At 49.2% G+C, this 15,446-nt stretch overlaps 2 protein-coding genes across 2 annotated transcripts in view; one reads left to right on the top strand and one right to left on the bottom strand.

Moving 5' to 3' along the window:
* The window catches only part of PARP16 (poly (ADP-ribose) polymerase family, member 16), a gene marked incomplete at its 5' end in the record, with an annotated part of 5,599 nt that extends 4,020 nt beyond the window's left edge, over positions 1-1,579 (top strand). The window contains 2 exons of the mRNA XM_010572312.1: positions 103-244; positions 869-1,579. Of these exons, the coding sequence (XP_010570614.1) occupies positions 103-244; positions 869-1,013 (287 nt within the window). The remainder of the gene's footprint in view (positions 1-102; positions 245-868) is intronic.
* Positions 1,580-7,634: 6,055 nt separating this feature from the next.
* On the bottom strand, positions 7,635-9,589 carry LOC104834746 (gonadotropin-releasing hormone II receptor-like). The gene is made up of 3 exons (XM_010572311.1): positions 9,083-9,589; positions 8,317-8,518; positions 7,635-8,044 (listed from the first exon to the last, which is right to left on the bottom strand). The coding sequence occupies exons 1-3, from the start codon at positions 9,587-9,589 to the stop codon at positions 7,635-7,637; spliced, it is 1,119 nt and encodes a 372-aa protein (XP_010570613.1).
* Between the last annotated feature and the right edge of the window lie 5,857 nt (positions 9,590-15,446).

Raw genomic sequence — 15,446 nt, 5'->3', positions numbered from 1 at the left:
GGGGGGGCGGGTTGGTTGTTTACTTTTTTATAGTTACTTGAAGTGCATCTTTTTTTGCTTTTCTGTTCCCCCAAAGACCTCTTCTTTTATCTTGCCATTCAGATTCAAAAGAAATAGACAGAAAAAGAGCAAGAGTGAAAAACAGCGAAGGGGGTGATGTACCACAGAAATACTTCGTTGTCACAAACAATCAGCTTTTACGAGTTAAATACTTACTAGTGTATTCACAGAAACAGCATAGGAGGTAAGAGTTCAGCTATCTAGATTGATGAGCGTGCTATAACAGCCAGATAAACACATCTCATTTTTGAAAAACAACAGAAAACAAGCAAGAAAGATATGCTGCACTGCCAGAATTTGGGTTTAGCCTGTTTCCTGTGGAAGTAAGGCTTACACCATCATGTTGTCTCTGTCTCAGTCTTTGAGACTCCCAGGCTCAGCTAAATATGTTTTTTTCACCAGGCGTGTAAGCGCTTAGTATCTTTGAGAGCTCTAATAATCTGTTTGTGGTAGGAAACAAAGGGTAAAACTGATGACTGCAGCTCTTAAAACTAGAGCAGTTTTAACCCTGCCCTTATCTGTCCTAAGTGGCAGCATTCACCCAGCTAGTCAGCATGGGTGTACAGGCTAGACAGTTACAGCTCCAAACCACAGAGAAAGATATGAACATGGGGAGAAAAGACTGGATTGTACACGGAGACTTAGCAAAAAGGGGTGGGGAATCAGGCTTTGTTAGTTACAGAGATGGTGGAACAACTGTCTGGTTTTATTGCATTAGCTTAACAGTTTAAAATAACAAAATCTAAGACACTCTTTGCCAAGGTATTCATGCATCTCTGACAGAATTCATGTACTTTTCCCTTTTCAGGCCTTCTAGTCAATCTTCCTGGTTTTACACCCACCGTTTTGCCGTAATGATGATGCTGTACCTACTGCTGCTAATAGTGATAGGGGCCAGCAACTCACCAGCCTTTGTCTACTACTGGCACAGAATGTTTGACTCGGAGAGATGAATTGCCGGAGATGATAAACTGTTATTTTCACCACGTGCCTTAATAATAGCCAATCTGCAATGCACTGCATCTGTTCCAGAGCTCTGGAAATAAAGGTGCCTGGAGCTTTCCAGTTCTGTCACCAATATATTATCCTCATGGCAACTTTCCATTTATTCTTATTTCTGTGCTCCTGTGATTCATGAGGATGCCCAGTACAGCTGAAAAGGATCACAATGGTGCAGCTTAGCATGAACCAATTGTTAAGGGTCCAGGGGAAAAAGTTATTTAAAATTAATGAAAACTAAGCATGGAAACACTCAGGTGTAACTATTTTCTGTCAAACTGAGGTATGTTTGTACAAGTTGGAAAGGAAGATTTTTCTGTATGTTAGGCAAAGCAACCTGTAGGGAGTCTTACCAGTTTGTTTTCAGAAACTGAATTTAGTGATGTTTAGCATGTATCAATGCAGATGGGATCACTTCTAAAACTAACTTTGACTTTGGCCAGGAATTTTTATATTTGAGCATAGTGATTGTAAGAAAACAACAAGAAATAAAACAGCAACCAAAATGGAACAAGTTAAATGGTTTCTAGTGTGGTTTTTTCCCCACCCCATAAAACATCTATAAGGTTTGTGCTCTCAGCCATGATCTATCTTGTCCTTGGTTAGTGTGCAGATCAGACAAACTCAGGCCCTTCAGCATCGATACTGAATAAGGATTATTCCTATCAAATTGCTTTCCACTTGTATTTTCTGCACCAAGAAGAGGGAGGGTGAATGGTTCCACTTATGCTGCCACCTGACAGGCTTTTGGGGGTTGGGGCTGCCTGGATTTTGGGATCTGGTTCAACATTTTTACCTGTATTGAACAAATGGACTAACTAACAGTAACTTGCCAACTATTTCCTGAAACAGAGTAAAATGGCAGCAGAACTGGTAGGGTTGTATTTTATGTCTGTGAACATTTGTAGGACAGCTAACTTCACGTAGGCTTCACTTAGGCCTCCACGTGACAACCTGTGCACAATACTACATGTCTGTAAGATAGACTGGCCACACTAAGTTCTCACAAAGAAGTGGAGTTTTCTATGGCCAGAACTGTGGCTGTTAACGCTGTTTGCAAAGTGCTTTGGCTTAATGCTGGTGTGTAAAACCTCAGTATCTCTGTCCTGGTTTTGGCTAGGATAGAGTCAATTTTCTTTCTAGTAGCTGGTGTAGTGTGATTCAGTTATGAGAAGAATGATCTTGAAGAAGGGCATTTTGGGGGTTTGTTTAAAAACACACATTTAGTCGTGCAACATAAACAAGGCAACACTCTCCCCTTCCTGTCCAAGTCCTTTGCATTTGCTGTTGTTACAAAGCAACCTACAACTACCTGAAACTGAAAAAGGAGCAAAGGACTGTCCTCTGATTAGTGACTGGGCATGGCATAAACCTGATGAAGAGCCCAGGGATTGTAGGCAAAGAAAAGCTAGATACGTGCCACAGTTCAAGCTTGCAGTGTAGCTTTTAGTAATAGACTTGATAAATGCAGGTTTTCATTGCACAGTGAACCCTAACCACAAAAAAAAATAAAATCTCATCACATATTTCCAGCAAATGAGTCTATGATTACTACCTTACTCATTAAATATTTCAAAGAAAATCTCTTCTTTCTCTGATGTTGTTCTGGTACCTAATTGCCAGAAATAATGACCTGGTAATCAGGTTTTCTAACTCAAGGCTGAGAACAAGTTCATTTACAGCAGCCTGTCTTCTTGGTGGATGGAGCTAGAAGCATTTATTCCAGTTAATTTTGCTGCCAGAACAAATTTATTTATTCACCATACAGCTTGCAAAACAAGAACATTATAATCCAATTCCCCATTGCCTTTTACAGTCCGTTAATAATGCTCACTGTTAAAGCATATTGCGTTACCTCAGCCCAAGAAATGTACATGCTAATTATAGTGTTGATTTGCAATTAAAATATACATAAACTAACAATTTATTGCACAACAGACTCAACTACTTTATAGTAGTTTACTCCTTGATATTCCAATTCAGAAACTTGGGGTTTGAGACTTGCATGGGGTTCTTGGGAATGTTTGCCCATTTTTGGTCCACCTCATCATGTTACATATAGCGTTGGGCCATATATGTATCAGTTTAGGGTAAAACCAGCCAGAAAACCTAGACATATTTGATGCTGTCTAAAGGGTATTGTGTTGTTAAAAGGCTTGTATGTCTGCAAACGAAACATCTTTCGGAACAGATGGGCTATCGGGGGCCCTTTGGAAAAGGAGGAGGTTAGGCAGCAGTTGGGGGCTGGCTGGCTGTTTGCACTGCAGGGAAATGCACAAACCCGGAGTCCACGAGTCAGACGAAAGGAACAGATGGGGAGGAACGCAGCAGGGTTTTGAGGCTCTCTTCTTAGGGTTTCTTTGCATAGGAAAGTTTCTGAAGAGTAAGCAAAAGGAATGAATGCATAGCGACTGTTCAGCACTATCTCCTAATGTCTGCCTGGGCTTTTATTTTGCCTTTAAACCATTCAGCTGAGCTCTCTTCCCAAGTGTGGGGCAATAGCATCCGTGTAGGGAGCTAGTTCCCAAGCGGATCTTCTACACCAGCTGCTCCAGGCTATAGCCCCAGAGAGAAAAGTATTGCAGGGGCTCTCATGGCAGATGCACGCAGTCCAGCACTGCAATTAAATCAGCAGGTATCAAAGGAAAAAAATCAGCTTTTTCTGCTTTGAACAGTTTAAATAGACCCAGAAGAAAGAGGTGGCTGCAGGTGGGGGCTGAGTCCTGATGGACATCTCAAGTGCCCCTTGCAGGGCTCATAGCCCCATCCCTCACGCTCCCAGGCATGCAGGGATGCAGGGCACAGCCTCCTCGGTGCTTCAGCTTGACATCTGTGGAGCAAGGTAACACTGTCCTCAAAGGCAATGGGAGAATAAATACATTTAAGGTGCTCAGATTCTACCTCAGCAGGCCAGCAAAATACTTAATATCCTACTCCCACGCTTGTTTTCTGTGCTCCCTGCTGATTCCAGCATGTGTTTCCCACCGTGGCGAGATGCAGTCAGCTGGATTAATGCAAGTATTGTGCTGAGTAACTAACAATATTATGAATTAACCCAAGGTTCGCGTTAACCTCTTAAGCCACTTGCCTGGCTCTTTGAACATGCACAGTACTATAAAAATGCTAATGGGGAATGAATCAGAATTTCCTCCCAAACAAAGGACCGCTGTGTCTGAAGCGGGCAGCCCAGGGTGAGGTCGAGGAGTTGTAAAATATAGAGCTACCTGTGCTTATTAATATGTTCGTTGCATTACTGTGGTGAATATTAAGGAACTGTTACTGAGTCAGACAAAACTGATCCTGCTGTGACTGCAAGGAGAAGCATGGCAGCTGGTGTTTCCCAGGGGGAATAGGCAGATTTTGGGGAAGTGGGAGAATTTGCCTCCCATAAGGGGAAATATAGATTATATATATAAAAATATAAGGGTTTTTTTTATATATAGATATTTTATATATATATATGTGGAGAGATCTCAGGAGCCAGCTGAGGAGGGCAGGTGCTGTCGGAGACCAGGGGTTTGAGACAATGTGGGGGGAGAGGGAACCACCACAGAAAGCAGGACCATCCACAGGGCAGGGAGGAGCAAGGCTCCAGTTTTCACACTCCTGATGAGTGATGCAAAAATCTTTTTCTTTCTAAAGTACAAACTGATTAAGAACTGCAGAATCAGAAATGCGGGGACATCCAAACCAGGCCCGGGCTTCAGTCCACCTCCGACAGGACCCAGACCCAGGTCGATCCCCAGTGACCCAGAAAACACCTGCCCCAGCTCCCCTGCGGAGGTGCTGCCCACCTCCTCACTCCCCCCTTCCCACATACGTTGGGCACACAGCTTGGCAGCACGCTTTTCTAGTGATATTTTCCGTCTATTATGAAAGCTGTCACTTTGGGCACCTTGCCCACGCTCCAGGCTTCCCAAAATGTCAGCACCAGCAACAGGAGGGAAGGTATCAAGAGGTGGGCAGAAGGAGCAGCGCTGGAGTGCCTGCAAGCTTCCCAGGGGATGCGCCGTGCTTGCCCCAAGGACCAAGGTATGTATCCTTGCCAGCATCCCAATTTTCCTACTCTTCACCTAAAACCAAACCTGCTTCTGCCCTCTCGCTGTGCCTGTGGGATGTAAAGGTGGTGGGTCCCACCCACAAGGGAAAAAGTGCTTCTTGCTCCTGGGAGAAGGTCTCTGAGCTCTCCTGCTGCTGAGCAAGGGAGGACAAGTGGCCTTAAGTGTGTGAACAACACCGGACCTGTTCTCTCTCACTCAGCAGAAAGCAGATGAGGAGAGTTTTCAGGAGATTAAAGACACATTCCTACTTATTTGAGGCTTGCCAGAAAACCAACACACCTTCAAGTTCTACCTCCCATTAGCAATCATCAGTAATATAAACAGACAGACCAAATGAGTGTCTGGTGAATAAATTAGCTTCCCCTACCGCAAGTCATTCCCATCACCTTACAAGAAACTCTTTTTTGCACCAGTCAAGCCAAGCCAGCCTGGCAGCAGTGAGCCCTGCTCCCGTTAGCGTTGCGTAATTAACCTTGAGCAAAAAGTGCCCAGGAAAGCCAAATGGCAATTACGCATCTCATTGGAGTTTGGATCCTTCCTAAAGGGCTCACACTAATCCCCACCAGTCGGTCTGGGCTCCTGCAGCTCTAATTGAATTTTTTTCTCCTTGAGCAGCATGTTTAGCATAAATGATAGTTAGCATAGAGAAAGGCACGCCTTCAACACCCATGTACCGCTTGGCATCACCCTGAGAACCATGGCTTCCCGTATCCTCATCGCCCAGACTCAGCCAACCTGCAAGGACTACTTACCACCCCCCCGAGTTTTAATAATTTGTTAGTTGGGTCAATGGGAAACCAGTGCAGATCCTTTCTGACCGATGGGGATCCATCCCCTCTTGGAGACAGGGGCAAGAAAGCCCCCTCGGTGCCCAAAGGGGATTTGCTTTCTTGGAGGGAGACATCTCCCAGCTTCCCTACACGTGCAACCACAGCAAGTCAAGAGCTGTTTTTAAAACAAAGCTCTTTCATCTTGATAAAGTCCAGATGCTCATTCAAAGCTGCAGTGGACACAAAAATGCTCAGGGAACTGCCTCCTGCCAAGTCCAGAGCTCCTAATCTGGCCAAAGATTTCACAAAAGCAGAAAAAAAACCCCAACAACCCCACCTGGCTCAAAACTAAATTTCTCTTCAAGAGCAAAAAATGCATTTAATAACAATCAGCAGAGAACAAACAAAGAAATAATCCACAATTTCTAATTAAACAGAAAGGAACAACACAGTTGAATAAACCCATCTCTTCAACCCAGAGAAGAGGCCTCCACCCTTCACAAGCAACTTCTGGCACCTTGGTGAAAAGCAAAAGGTCCATTTTACTCACCACAGCTCAGCTGATCCCTCCAACAGCCTCCCTTGCTCATGCAGTGCAGCCAAAGACCATCACCACCCACCTGGCATCCATAGGTGCTGATGGGCCCCTCCACCCACAGGTGCTTCCCATCACCTTCCTCATTGGGACATCCCAGGCATCACCTGCAGGGTGGATGCACCCACCCTGCTCGGGGCAGAGACGGTGTGCTGGCATTGGATCAAGCACTTAGGGCAAAGCAAATATGGGGACAGCTCAGCGCATGGTCTGTGACCTGCCAGCTCGTGCCCTGGGACATGGGGACAGAGACAGTCAAGAGGGGCTGGGCAGCGTTGGGTCTGGTTCTCACTCTCTGGTTACCCCAAATACTGTCTCTCCTGGTCAACCCTGTGTTCCAGAGAGGTGCTGTGTAAGGATGTGTCTGTACCACCCCCTGCACGCCAGAACAAGGCAGCAGGGACTGTTTTCCCTTCTGGCTGTCTCCAAAAGAGAGAAGGAATACCGTTCCATCCCACTGTGGTTCTTCACACCCCTCTTGCCTGAGCCCCTCCATCCCCGCAGCACCTCCTCGCTCCCCACCATGCACAGGGGTACTAGTGCCCCTGCATTAGTCACTCCCCAAAGATTTGTATCCTTCCCAGGCCTTGACACACAGCTGTGGGAGAACAAGACAGGCTCTGAGCCAGGAGATCCGAAATTTTCAGAGAGCTTTTCCTACAATGGGTGGAGAAAATGGAGTAAAAGCCTTTGATAGCACCTTTGCAGCCTCTCAGGGTGACACCACTTAGCGCTGTGCATCCATGCAGCCCCGCACCTGGACGTAGGTGCAAAGGGCACTTGAAGACTGGCCACCCCACTGGACATGGCCCTGGACCACAGAGGAGACGGCATGTCTCCTCCCAGGGGTTGATGCTGGAAGTATGGCAGATGCTTGATCCCAGAATCAGGGCTAGAGCATGCGTAGAGTACAAAAAGGATGGTTTTCTAGTTATTATGGGGCTGCCAAAATACGGAGGAATGACCATAAATGCCCCTAAATGTTTTTCACCCTGAGTACAGGGAGGAGATGCTTTCCCGGTTTGTGGCCAGAGACCCTCACCCAATAAAGCTGGGTAGCAAACCTCCTTACGACAGTCTCCAGAACGATCCTATGGGACAAAGCAGCCCCCAAAGCTGTGCCTCCCATCTCCTTTTGGGTACATCTCTTCAGCAGACCGTGTTGACAGTTGTCCCATTGGAGCCCCCTGATACCACCCCACCATTTACAGCACCATCCTTGATGTTCTTCTCTGAGACTGAGACAGGTTGGTGTTTCTCATGCCTGGTAATGGCTGTTTCAATGCCCCTGAGACACAACTGCATGTCCTCCCGAAAGGAGGGGGTGTACAGTCCGTAAATGACAGGGTCGGTGCATGTGTGCAGCAAGCCAAAGAGAAAGAAGCTGTGGTTGACATACTCTGGCATCTTCTGGATCATGGCTGGCTGGAACCAGTACCACAAGCCCAGGAGGTAGTATGGGGTCCAGCAGATGATGAAGGTGGCAACAATCACTATGGTCATCTTGAGAGTCTTCATACGTGCCTTGGAGATGTGGTCGTTTTGATTTCTTATCAAACCTGCCAGGGAGAGTCAAAAGGATAGCTGGAGATGGGAGAAAACCAGAACATAATCATCCATAACTGTGCTTCTGCCAGAGAGGGGAGACCATCTCATGGTCTGGCCCGTGGTCCACAGGAAGCAGAAGACAGCAAAAAGGGGGGTCAAGAAGTCTGTGTCAAGCACCTCCGTTGATTTACCCTTCAAAGGGCAGATATCCAACAATGCTCCAGGCTGGAGCAGGGTCAGTCATAAAGTCATGGTGGACACTAAAGGTCTGGGACATGCTTACCTTTGTTGATCTTTAGCTGCTTACTGATCTCCCAAATGATCCGGATGTAGCAAACAATCATGACGCTCAGGGGGGTGATGTAGAGGGTGGTGAAGGTGAACATGTTGTAGACGGTTTCCTCCCAGTGTGCTCGGAAGCTCCCATGAGTAACACACTGGGTGAAGTTCCCTCCCGGGACCGTGTGCAGGTGAAAGAGGAAAAGCTGAAATGGAGAACCAAATAATAACTTAAAAAGGCTTTGGAACAGGGCACCACATCCTACAGATGCTCCTGGCTGTGCATGGAGAGCACCTCCTTGCTGCTGTTGTACTGGGAGAGGTGGTCTAGGCACCTAACTCATGGGTATGGCCAGGATGGATGGGATCTGCCATCTGTGAAATCCCATTTTTTGGCAATACCTCATGTTATTCTGGTCAGGAAAGGCTTGGGTTTGTCTTGGTCCACTCCAATGTGTTTTGCAGTGGTCCAGTGATGCATTTTTCGGAGAGGATAGCCATGTGCATGCAAATTATAGTGGACACAATTTTTTCCCAGCCCGTAGCGCAACATGCTGATGGCATTGCAATGAACGGGTGCTATAAGGAAGGTGCAAAGCAGCACTGAGCACCCAACACAGCGAAAACACTGCTTCGCTCAGCAAAACCAAACTGGTGGTAGTGGACCTCATGGATTGGGATGGACTTGTGGGGGCTGCCGGCATGGAGAAACCCTGCTGCAAAACCACCCCAGCCTGGGCAAACCATGTGGGGAAGGCACCAAGCCCTACCTGGGGCGAAGCCAGGAGCACGCTGCTGGCCCAGGCGGCGCGGAGCAGGAGCCCATTGCGGCGGCGAGCACGGGAGAAGGGGTGGAGGACGGCCGCATGCCGGTCCAGGCTGATGACCACCAGCACCAGGGCGGCCGCGTACATGGCGAAGAGCTTGAGGAAGTTGAAGAACTTGCAGGAGAGGTCCCCGCCATACCACTGCACTGTCACATTCCATGCCGCATCCAAGGGCATCACCGCCACCGTCACTAGCAGGTCAGCCAGTGCCAGGCTGAGGATCAGTGGCCGCACGTGGGACTTCCTCCTCTTCCTCAGCAGGCTGCCGAGCACCGCCACATTGCTACCCACCGCCAGCAAGAAGAAGATGGCTGTGACGATCACGCGGACCCTCGCTGCTTGCGTGAACTGGGGCTCAACCCAGTGCTCGGGGCAGCCAGAGGCTGAGACATTGGCATCCCCCTCCGTGGCGGGGTGGTGGGGAGATGCGGGGAGCTGCTCGTCACTCATTCCCTGCTGAAACGCAAGCGGCGAAGTGAACACCCTCTTAGCCGCTGTGTCGTGTGCTGCAGCTTCAATATAAGGCGAAATGGGGAGATGGGGGGATCTGCACCAGAGGCACCAGCAGCAAAGTGCCTGTCCCTGCCTGTCCCCTCCACGTTGCTCGTTTTGCCAAGCCGCCGCACCTCCTGGTTGCAGTGACACTGCCCGGCTGCCCACTTTGGCTAACCCCTGCCGTAGCTATAGTGATTGCTCACACAGACATATATTTTTAGCTCTTCGCAAGTCAGTTGAGCAGCTGGGAAGCGGGACCAGTGGCCAGGACCACAGGACAAGCCGCTGCCTGCCAGCGCCTGGCTGGGAATGGGTCGCACAGGAGCTGGCTGAGCCTATGCTGGGGCAGCCATGCTCGGTTCAAGGACTCATCCCTTCCAAAGGGGCTTTGCAAGCAGGGCTCAGATTTTTAGAAACCTCACGGCACTTTCCATTAGTATGTTAAACCCTAATGATCCACCTCCATCTCCAGCACCAGATCCGGGGCTGTGGGTGGGAGAACCAGGGGGTGGCCAGGAGGGTAGAAGGGGGATCTCACGCTGTCCGGGGGCTGACAGCAGCTCTTGCAAGAGGATCACGGTGGCATTTAGGAGCCTGGTCCTTCCCAGGACCCAGGCAGCACCAGCTCGACACCTCTGTCCCTTTGCCTTCAGGAGGCAAAGCAGGAGGAGGAGGTGAAGGTAGAAACACACCCATGTAGGAGGTGGTTAGGGGTGATGAGCAGCGTGGTGGTCCCCCATGGCTTAATTTAATTGCCCTTTTTGCCTGAGCACAACCAGCTTTGGGACAACTCACGTTTCAAGGGCAAATACTTCCAACTCTTGGGGACACGAGCTGTTAATAGTCCCAGCCACAGGAAGGGTATGACACTTACCATTTCAAGCATCCTCTGGTTTGCTGATACCAAAATAAAGCATTCCCCACCTTTGCACAAATAGCACAAGCAGCAGAGATCCAGTCTGTCTCCCCAGCTCTGCAGGATGGAGATGCCGACACCTTGCAGCAAGCCGCCCTCCTCCAGCCCCACCACCCGCACCCCAAGCCCCTGAAAGCAAGCCTCGTTACTGCCTTCACCCTCCTCCCTCCCCAAAGACGAACCCAACAAGCAAGCAGCAAAGAGAAAAAGCAATTTAAAAGTACTGAGCTGCTTGCTGGCTGTCTGGGAGAAACAAGGGGAAACCCATGTCAAGGTCTGGATTTGTCCCAGCTGATGGGAACGTACCTGACATACGCATGCCCGGACACCGACTAAAGATGCTCCTTGTCTTTCCCCACAGGTCTGCCACCGCCACGGTGCCAAGTCAGGATGCTCCAGCGCGTCTTTGCATCACATTCCTGCAACAAACCCCTTGAAGCAGCAAAATTTCCCCTTGCTGGCGGCTAAGCCGGGAGCTACGCTGTTTTTAGCCCAAGCGTATGCAGGCATCTGGAGATGGCAACGCTGATGCAAACATCCCCTGCACTGGCAAACCAGGAGCGGGACACGCAGAGGTGGACACCCCCAGGCAGCCCGGCTCAGGCAGTTGCGGGTGTTTCACCCCTGGGCGGGGGCCGGTACCTCTGCCCTTGTGGGCTTAATGAGCTGCCCGATTTCAGGCTTAATGAGCAAGCAGCAGGGATGATGACAAAGCCACCGTATTGCAAGAAATGGCCAAAATTCAAGATGTTGTGGCCAAATGTGGCCCCATCAAGGATAAGTGCCAACACTCCCTGCATCGGATTTCTATAAATACAGGAAAATGAGTTAATTATCCCTGGAGTTAGTGATGAACGTCCCGTTGCTCAGACAACCAGGAGACTCGCAGCATGCACAGACACACACACACACGCCCCAGCAATGCTCCTGGACCACACATGTCTGTGAGAGCATCATGGATGAACACAGGTATGTGCCTGGACTGGAAATGCTGTAAGGAGGGAATTAATAAGGAGAAACTTAGGTCATTTTGCCTTTTTAATGAATACACAGTTTTTTCTGCACTCTATCAGGTCCCACCTTGTTCTTTTTGTATTTCTTTCAGCATAACGCAGTGAAAGCTCGAGGTGCGGTGCGAAACCCTGGGCTGGACAAAGAGCCCACAAGGGCTTAAAAAATACGATGTGCAATGCAAGGGCAGGGAGGGAAACCGAGGACACCCTGCTCCTCTGACCAGTGAAAGTAAAAGAGCTGTGGGGATGACAGAGGGCCAGCCCCAAGCCCTGCTGGGGCCAGCGCCAGCACGCAGGCTCCCAGGGGCATCGCGGGGATTTTAATTACATGCAAGCAAACCTTCACATCCCCCAGTCTATTAAATTAAGAAGTACATGGCTTACAGCCGGACTGCAGCTGAGCCAGTCCCAGGCTGGCAGTGATGGCTTTGCATTGTTCCCCAAGAGGATGAGGTTCACTTTCTGGGATAGGAGGGTTTCCATCCTTAAACCTATTCCCACTTATTTTGGGGAGGAAATGCCTGAGCTCCAAGGCAGGGGTTGCACTGTCTTTGAGGCTGCTCTGCTTGCAGGAGTCCTTCCGAGCACAGCAAAAAAGGAGGATTTTTTTTCCCCTTTGTGGGTTTAAGAGTCAAATTGTGTGGCAGAGAGACCAGGTCCTGAGACCCAAGAGATGCTGCAGCCGCTGGACCATGTCAGCCCTTGAGGCATCACAGTCCAACAGAGTCCCCTAAACCCTCCGTTGCACTTATTTAACTATTGAAGGAGACCAGGCTGGAAACTCTGCTCAGAGCCACAGAGGGCAATTTATGCATTCAAAGTGCTTTACATCTGAAGGGAAAGAGAAAAGCAGACCCACCCCTGGCATGGCCAGCCCTCCACCCAAAATGAGGTCTCACAAGCTGAGAGTGAAGGGACATTGTCCTGCCAAGACCCAGTTTCAAAGCTGTTTAACAGCTGGCATCAACGACATCCCTCCGGAGGGGAATACCAGCCACCCCGGTACTGCCAGAGCCTGGCTGAAACCCCAAAGCCACGGCGGGCAGAGCGGGAGGGCAGGAGCTCAGCAAGCACGAGCCACCGCTGCCACGCAGAAGGGGACATCCCCATCACCTCCTTACCTGGTGAGTGCATCGCCTGCAGGTGCCGCAGGAATGAGCCTGATCCCTGGGGGAAAAAAAAAGCACAGAAACCACAAAGAAGTTGGGTGGAAGCCCATTTATTATAGCAGCTGCCTCCTTCTTGCATTAGCCTCCTGGTTAAAGCCGAGATTAATTCGGCCCCACATGCTCATCCTTATTTTTCCTTTCATTTAGCTTTTTGCACCTGCACTAAAGCAATTAAACAGCAAGTCAGGAATGTATTCCCTGTTTGTCCTCCTTCCCAGCTGGCTGCCTTTTTGTCTAGAAATGTCCTTTCCATCCCCGACTGTATGATGCAAGAGAGGGACAGGATTTTTCTTGAGAACTGTAAGCCTCACTCATGCCACAACAAAGCCTTTGGTCCCTGCTCAGAGAGGATTTTTTTAGCATGCCATCACGCAGAAATGTCCTGGGCATGCATTAGCAATAAGTCTTCTTTTAAGGGTGGGGTCCCTTACTAAAATGACTATTTTTCTCCAGCATTTGCACAGTAACCCCCTTGTGTTTTCTTTTTTTTTTTTTGCTTGTCTCCTCAAAGGTCAGCTTGGATGTTGTCTGCTCAGCAGCCTTCAGCTGAATCTCTGAACACTGGTTTAACGATCAGAGGGTTTTGGTCCCCAGGATTAGGAAACAGTGCTGGCAGGCAGGGCTTGTTTCCATACAACCCGGCTCAGCTCTTTCCGAAATCCCCTCCTTTTGGGATGTTGCCCCAGTACATCCCTGGAGCTGCAGCCCAGCGCTGGGTCACAGGGAGTCAGAGCATCTCCAGGCATTCCCAAACAGGACTTTTCTCTTTGAATCCATACAGATCATCCGGGGATGCTGGAGAAACCAGAAACCAGAAAGCCACACCAGGTAGTACAGGCCCAGTGGCAATTTTTGCACAGGCGGACCTTTAACAAAAATGCAAGTGCTGTATTTTTCCTTCGGACTTCCTGTATAAATTGGGATCTCATGCAGGGAAATCGGCACAGGATGTAATTTCTATTAACTTAGTGCAAACGCGGGGCAGGGAACCTGCTGCTGTTTATCCTAATAAATCACCGCCGGGGTCTTGGCTTCACAAAAAAGAGAAAAACTTGTCTTTTCACCTCTGAGAGAAACCCCTGCTGCTGGGCTTTATGGGGAGGTAATGATTGCTCTTCTTTGAGTAGAGCCATCCCACAGCAGCACTCATCACCTGCGCCCTCACCCCCAGCACCCTCACCCCAAGCAGGTGCTTCTGCTGGGCTGGCTGTCAAAAATTCCCCTTTGCTCAGAAAGCACTCGTGATTTTAGAGTTTTTAGTGCTGATTTTTTTTTTCCTCCAATTCTTCTTCTCCTCCTCCAAACCTTGAATTGTCTCAGGAGCAGCTCATCCAAGGAAATTTTTGTCTCATACTGGACTCGAAACAGAAAGTCTAGTCAAGGACATCTGACATGCAGTGTTTTTGTGAGTAAATACCAGCGTCCATGAAGTCATTTCCCGGGGTTAGAAATGAGCTCACCTCTGGAACGGCTTCTCTTCTTACCCAAAGTTCACAAGTCAAGTGGTTGTGAAGCTCCCAGTTTTCAACCTTCTCATTAAAAAAACAGCACTGGGGCTGCATGCAGTGCGGTGCTGCCTCTGACTGTATGCCACGGACCTGTCTGTAGTGGGGCATCACCCTAAATTCCCTGAAACCTTTGCAGCAACAGGCAGAGGACCAAAGCGCAGCAGTCACTGGGGATAAACCAACATCTCATTCCGCCTGCTCACCCGGCCCTGGCTGCTCTGCCAAGCCTGCCAAGAGGGACGATAATTGCTGTCCCTTGTGGGGATAATCTGGGTCATCTCGTCCCCCTCCTAAAAGTCCTTGTTTAAAGCAGAGGGAAAAGATCTCTCCTGCCCACTGGGCTCAATATCTTGGTACACTGTGTCTTTGGACTGTTTCTTGGTGAAATAACGTGCTGTTTCTGATTTGGCTTCATATATTGAAACCTTGCTGGAGACCTTGCTGATAAAAGCCCTTCTCCAGGGGGTACCATGCCATTGGACCGTGGTGCTGAGAAAAACATGCACTCAATGCTCAAACCTGCTGCAATTCCCATCTTTTAATACCCTGGCTGGTACTCCTGGTCTTGCTGAGCCCAGCACATCACTCTGAACGTCCAAGTCATGGACCCAGCCAGGACAGTGTAAAGGACAAGGACCCCACTGGCAGGGGAGCCCAGATGTCCCAAGCATCTTTCCCAGAGGTTTCCCAAACTTACATCTTCCCACAGGGAGCAGCAGCTCTCGTGGTCTTTCCTCCGTCTTTCACCAGAAGATCTTAACCACAGCAAAATCCCCGTTCCCCATCTCTAAACTAGACAAGAGATAAGGGTGAATTTATCACCCTAGACCAGACCCTGAGGTCAAGCTCTGGAAAATGTAGTGGTCTTTAGTGCCGAGCCCGGTCTGCTCACCACCAGATGATAAAACCTGGATGTGTGCATCGCCGCTCCACCCACAGTTCATCTTTCCCACAGCAGCTTTGCTTCCTTGCCCTGGAAACCCCAGCCAGGGGGATTTATTTGGGAAGTCTCACCCAGGACCCCGGTCCCATGATGCTCCTGTCCCCAGTAAACCAGGAAAATCACCCACAGGGTCGATGGAGGGGCTGTGGGTCCCCTTTGGCTCTGGCACGCACTGACCCAGCCAGGACTTTCACCGCCCTAACTGGGTATTTTTCTTGAGCTGGAAGAACTTATGAAATCCCAATATTTTCATTGTGACTAAC

The sequence above is a fragment of the Haliaeetus leucocephalus genome, unplaced genomic scaffold, assembly GCF_000737465.1.
Source record: "Haliaeetus leucocephalus isolate CR32 unplaced genomic scaffold, Haliaeetus_leucocephalus-4.0 Scaffold339, whole genome shotgun sequence".
Taxonomy (NCBI): Eukaryota; Metazoa; Chordata; class Aves; order Accipitriformes; family Accipitridae; genus Haliaeetus; species Haliaeetus leucocephalus.
This window is presented reverse-complemented; position numbering and strand designations above follow the sequence as displayed.

Bases quoted from the DNA above. Each gene is read 5' to 3' on its own strand.
- LOC104834746 (XM_010572311.1), bottom strand. From the start codon at position 9,589: ATGAGTGACGAGCAGCTCCCCGCATCTCCCCACCACCCCGCCACGGAG. The intron at 8,519-9,082 runs GTAGGGCTTGGT...TCTCCATTTCAG, and splicing joins TGCTCCTGGCTTCGCCCCAG to CTTTTCCTCTTTCACCTGCA. The intron at 8,045-8,316 runs GTAAGCATGTCC...TCTCCCTGGCAG, and splicing joins GCAGCTAAAGATCAACAAAG to GTTTGATAAGAAATCAAAAC.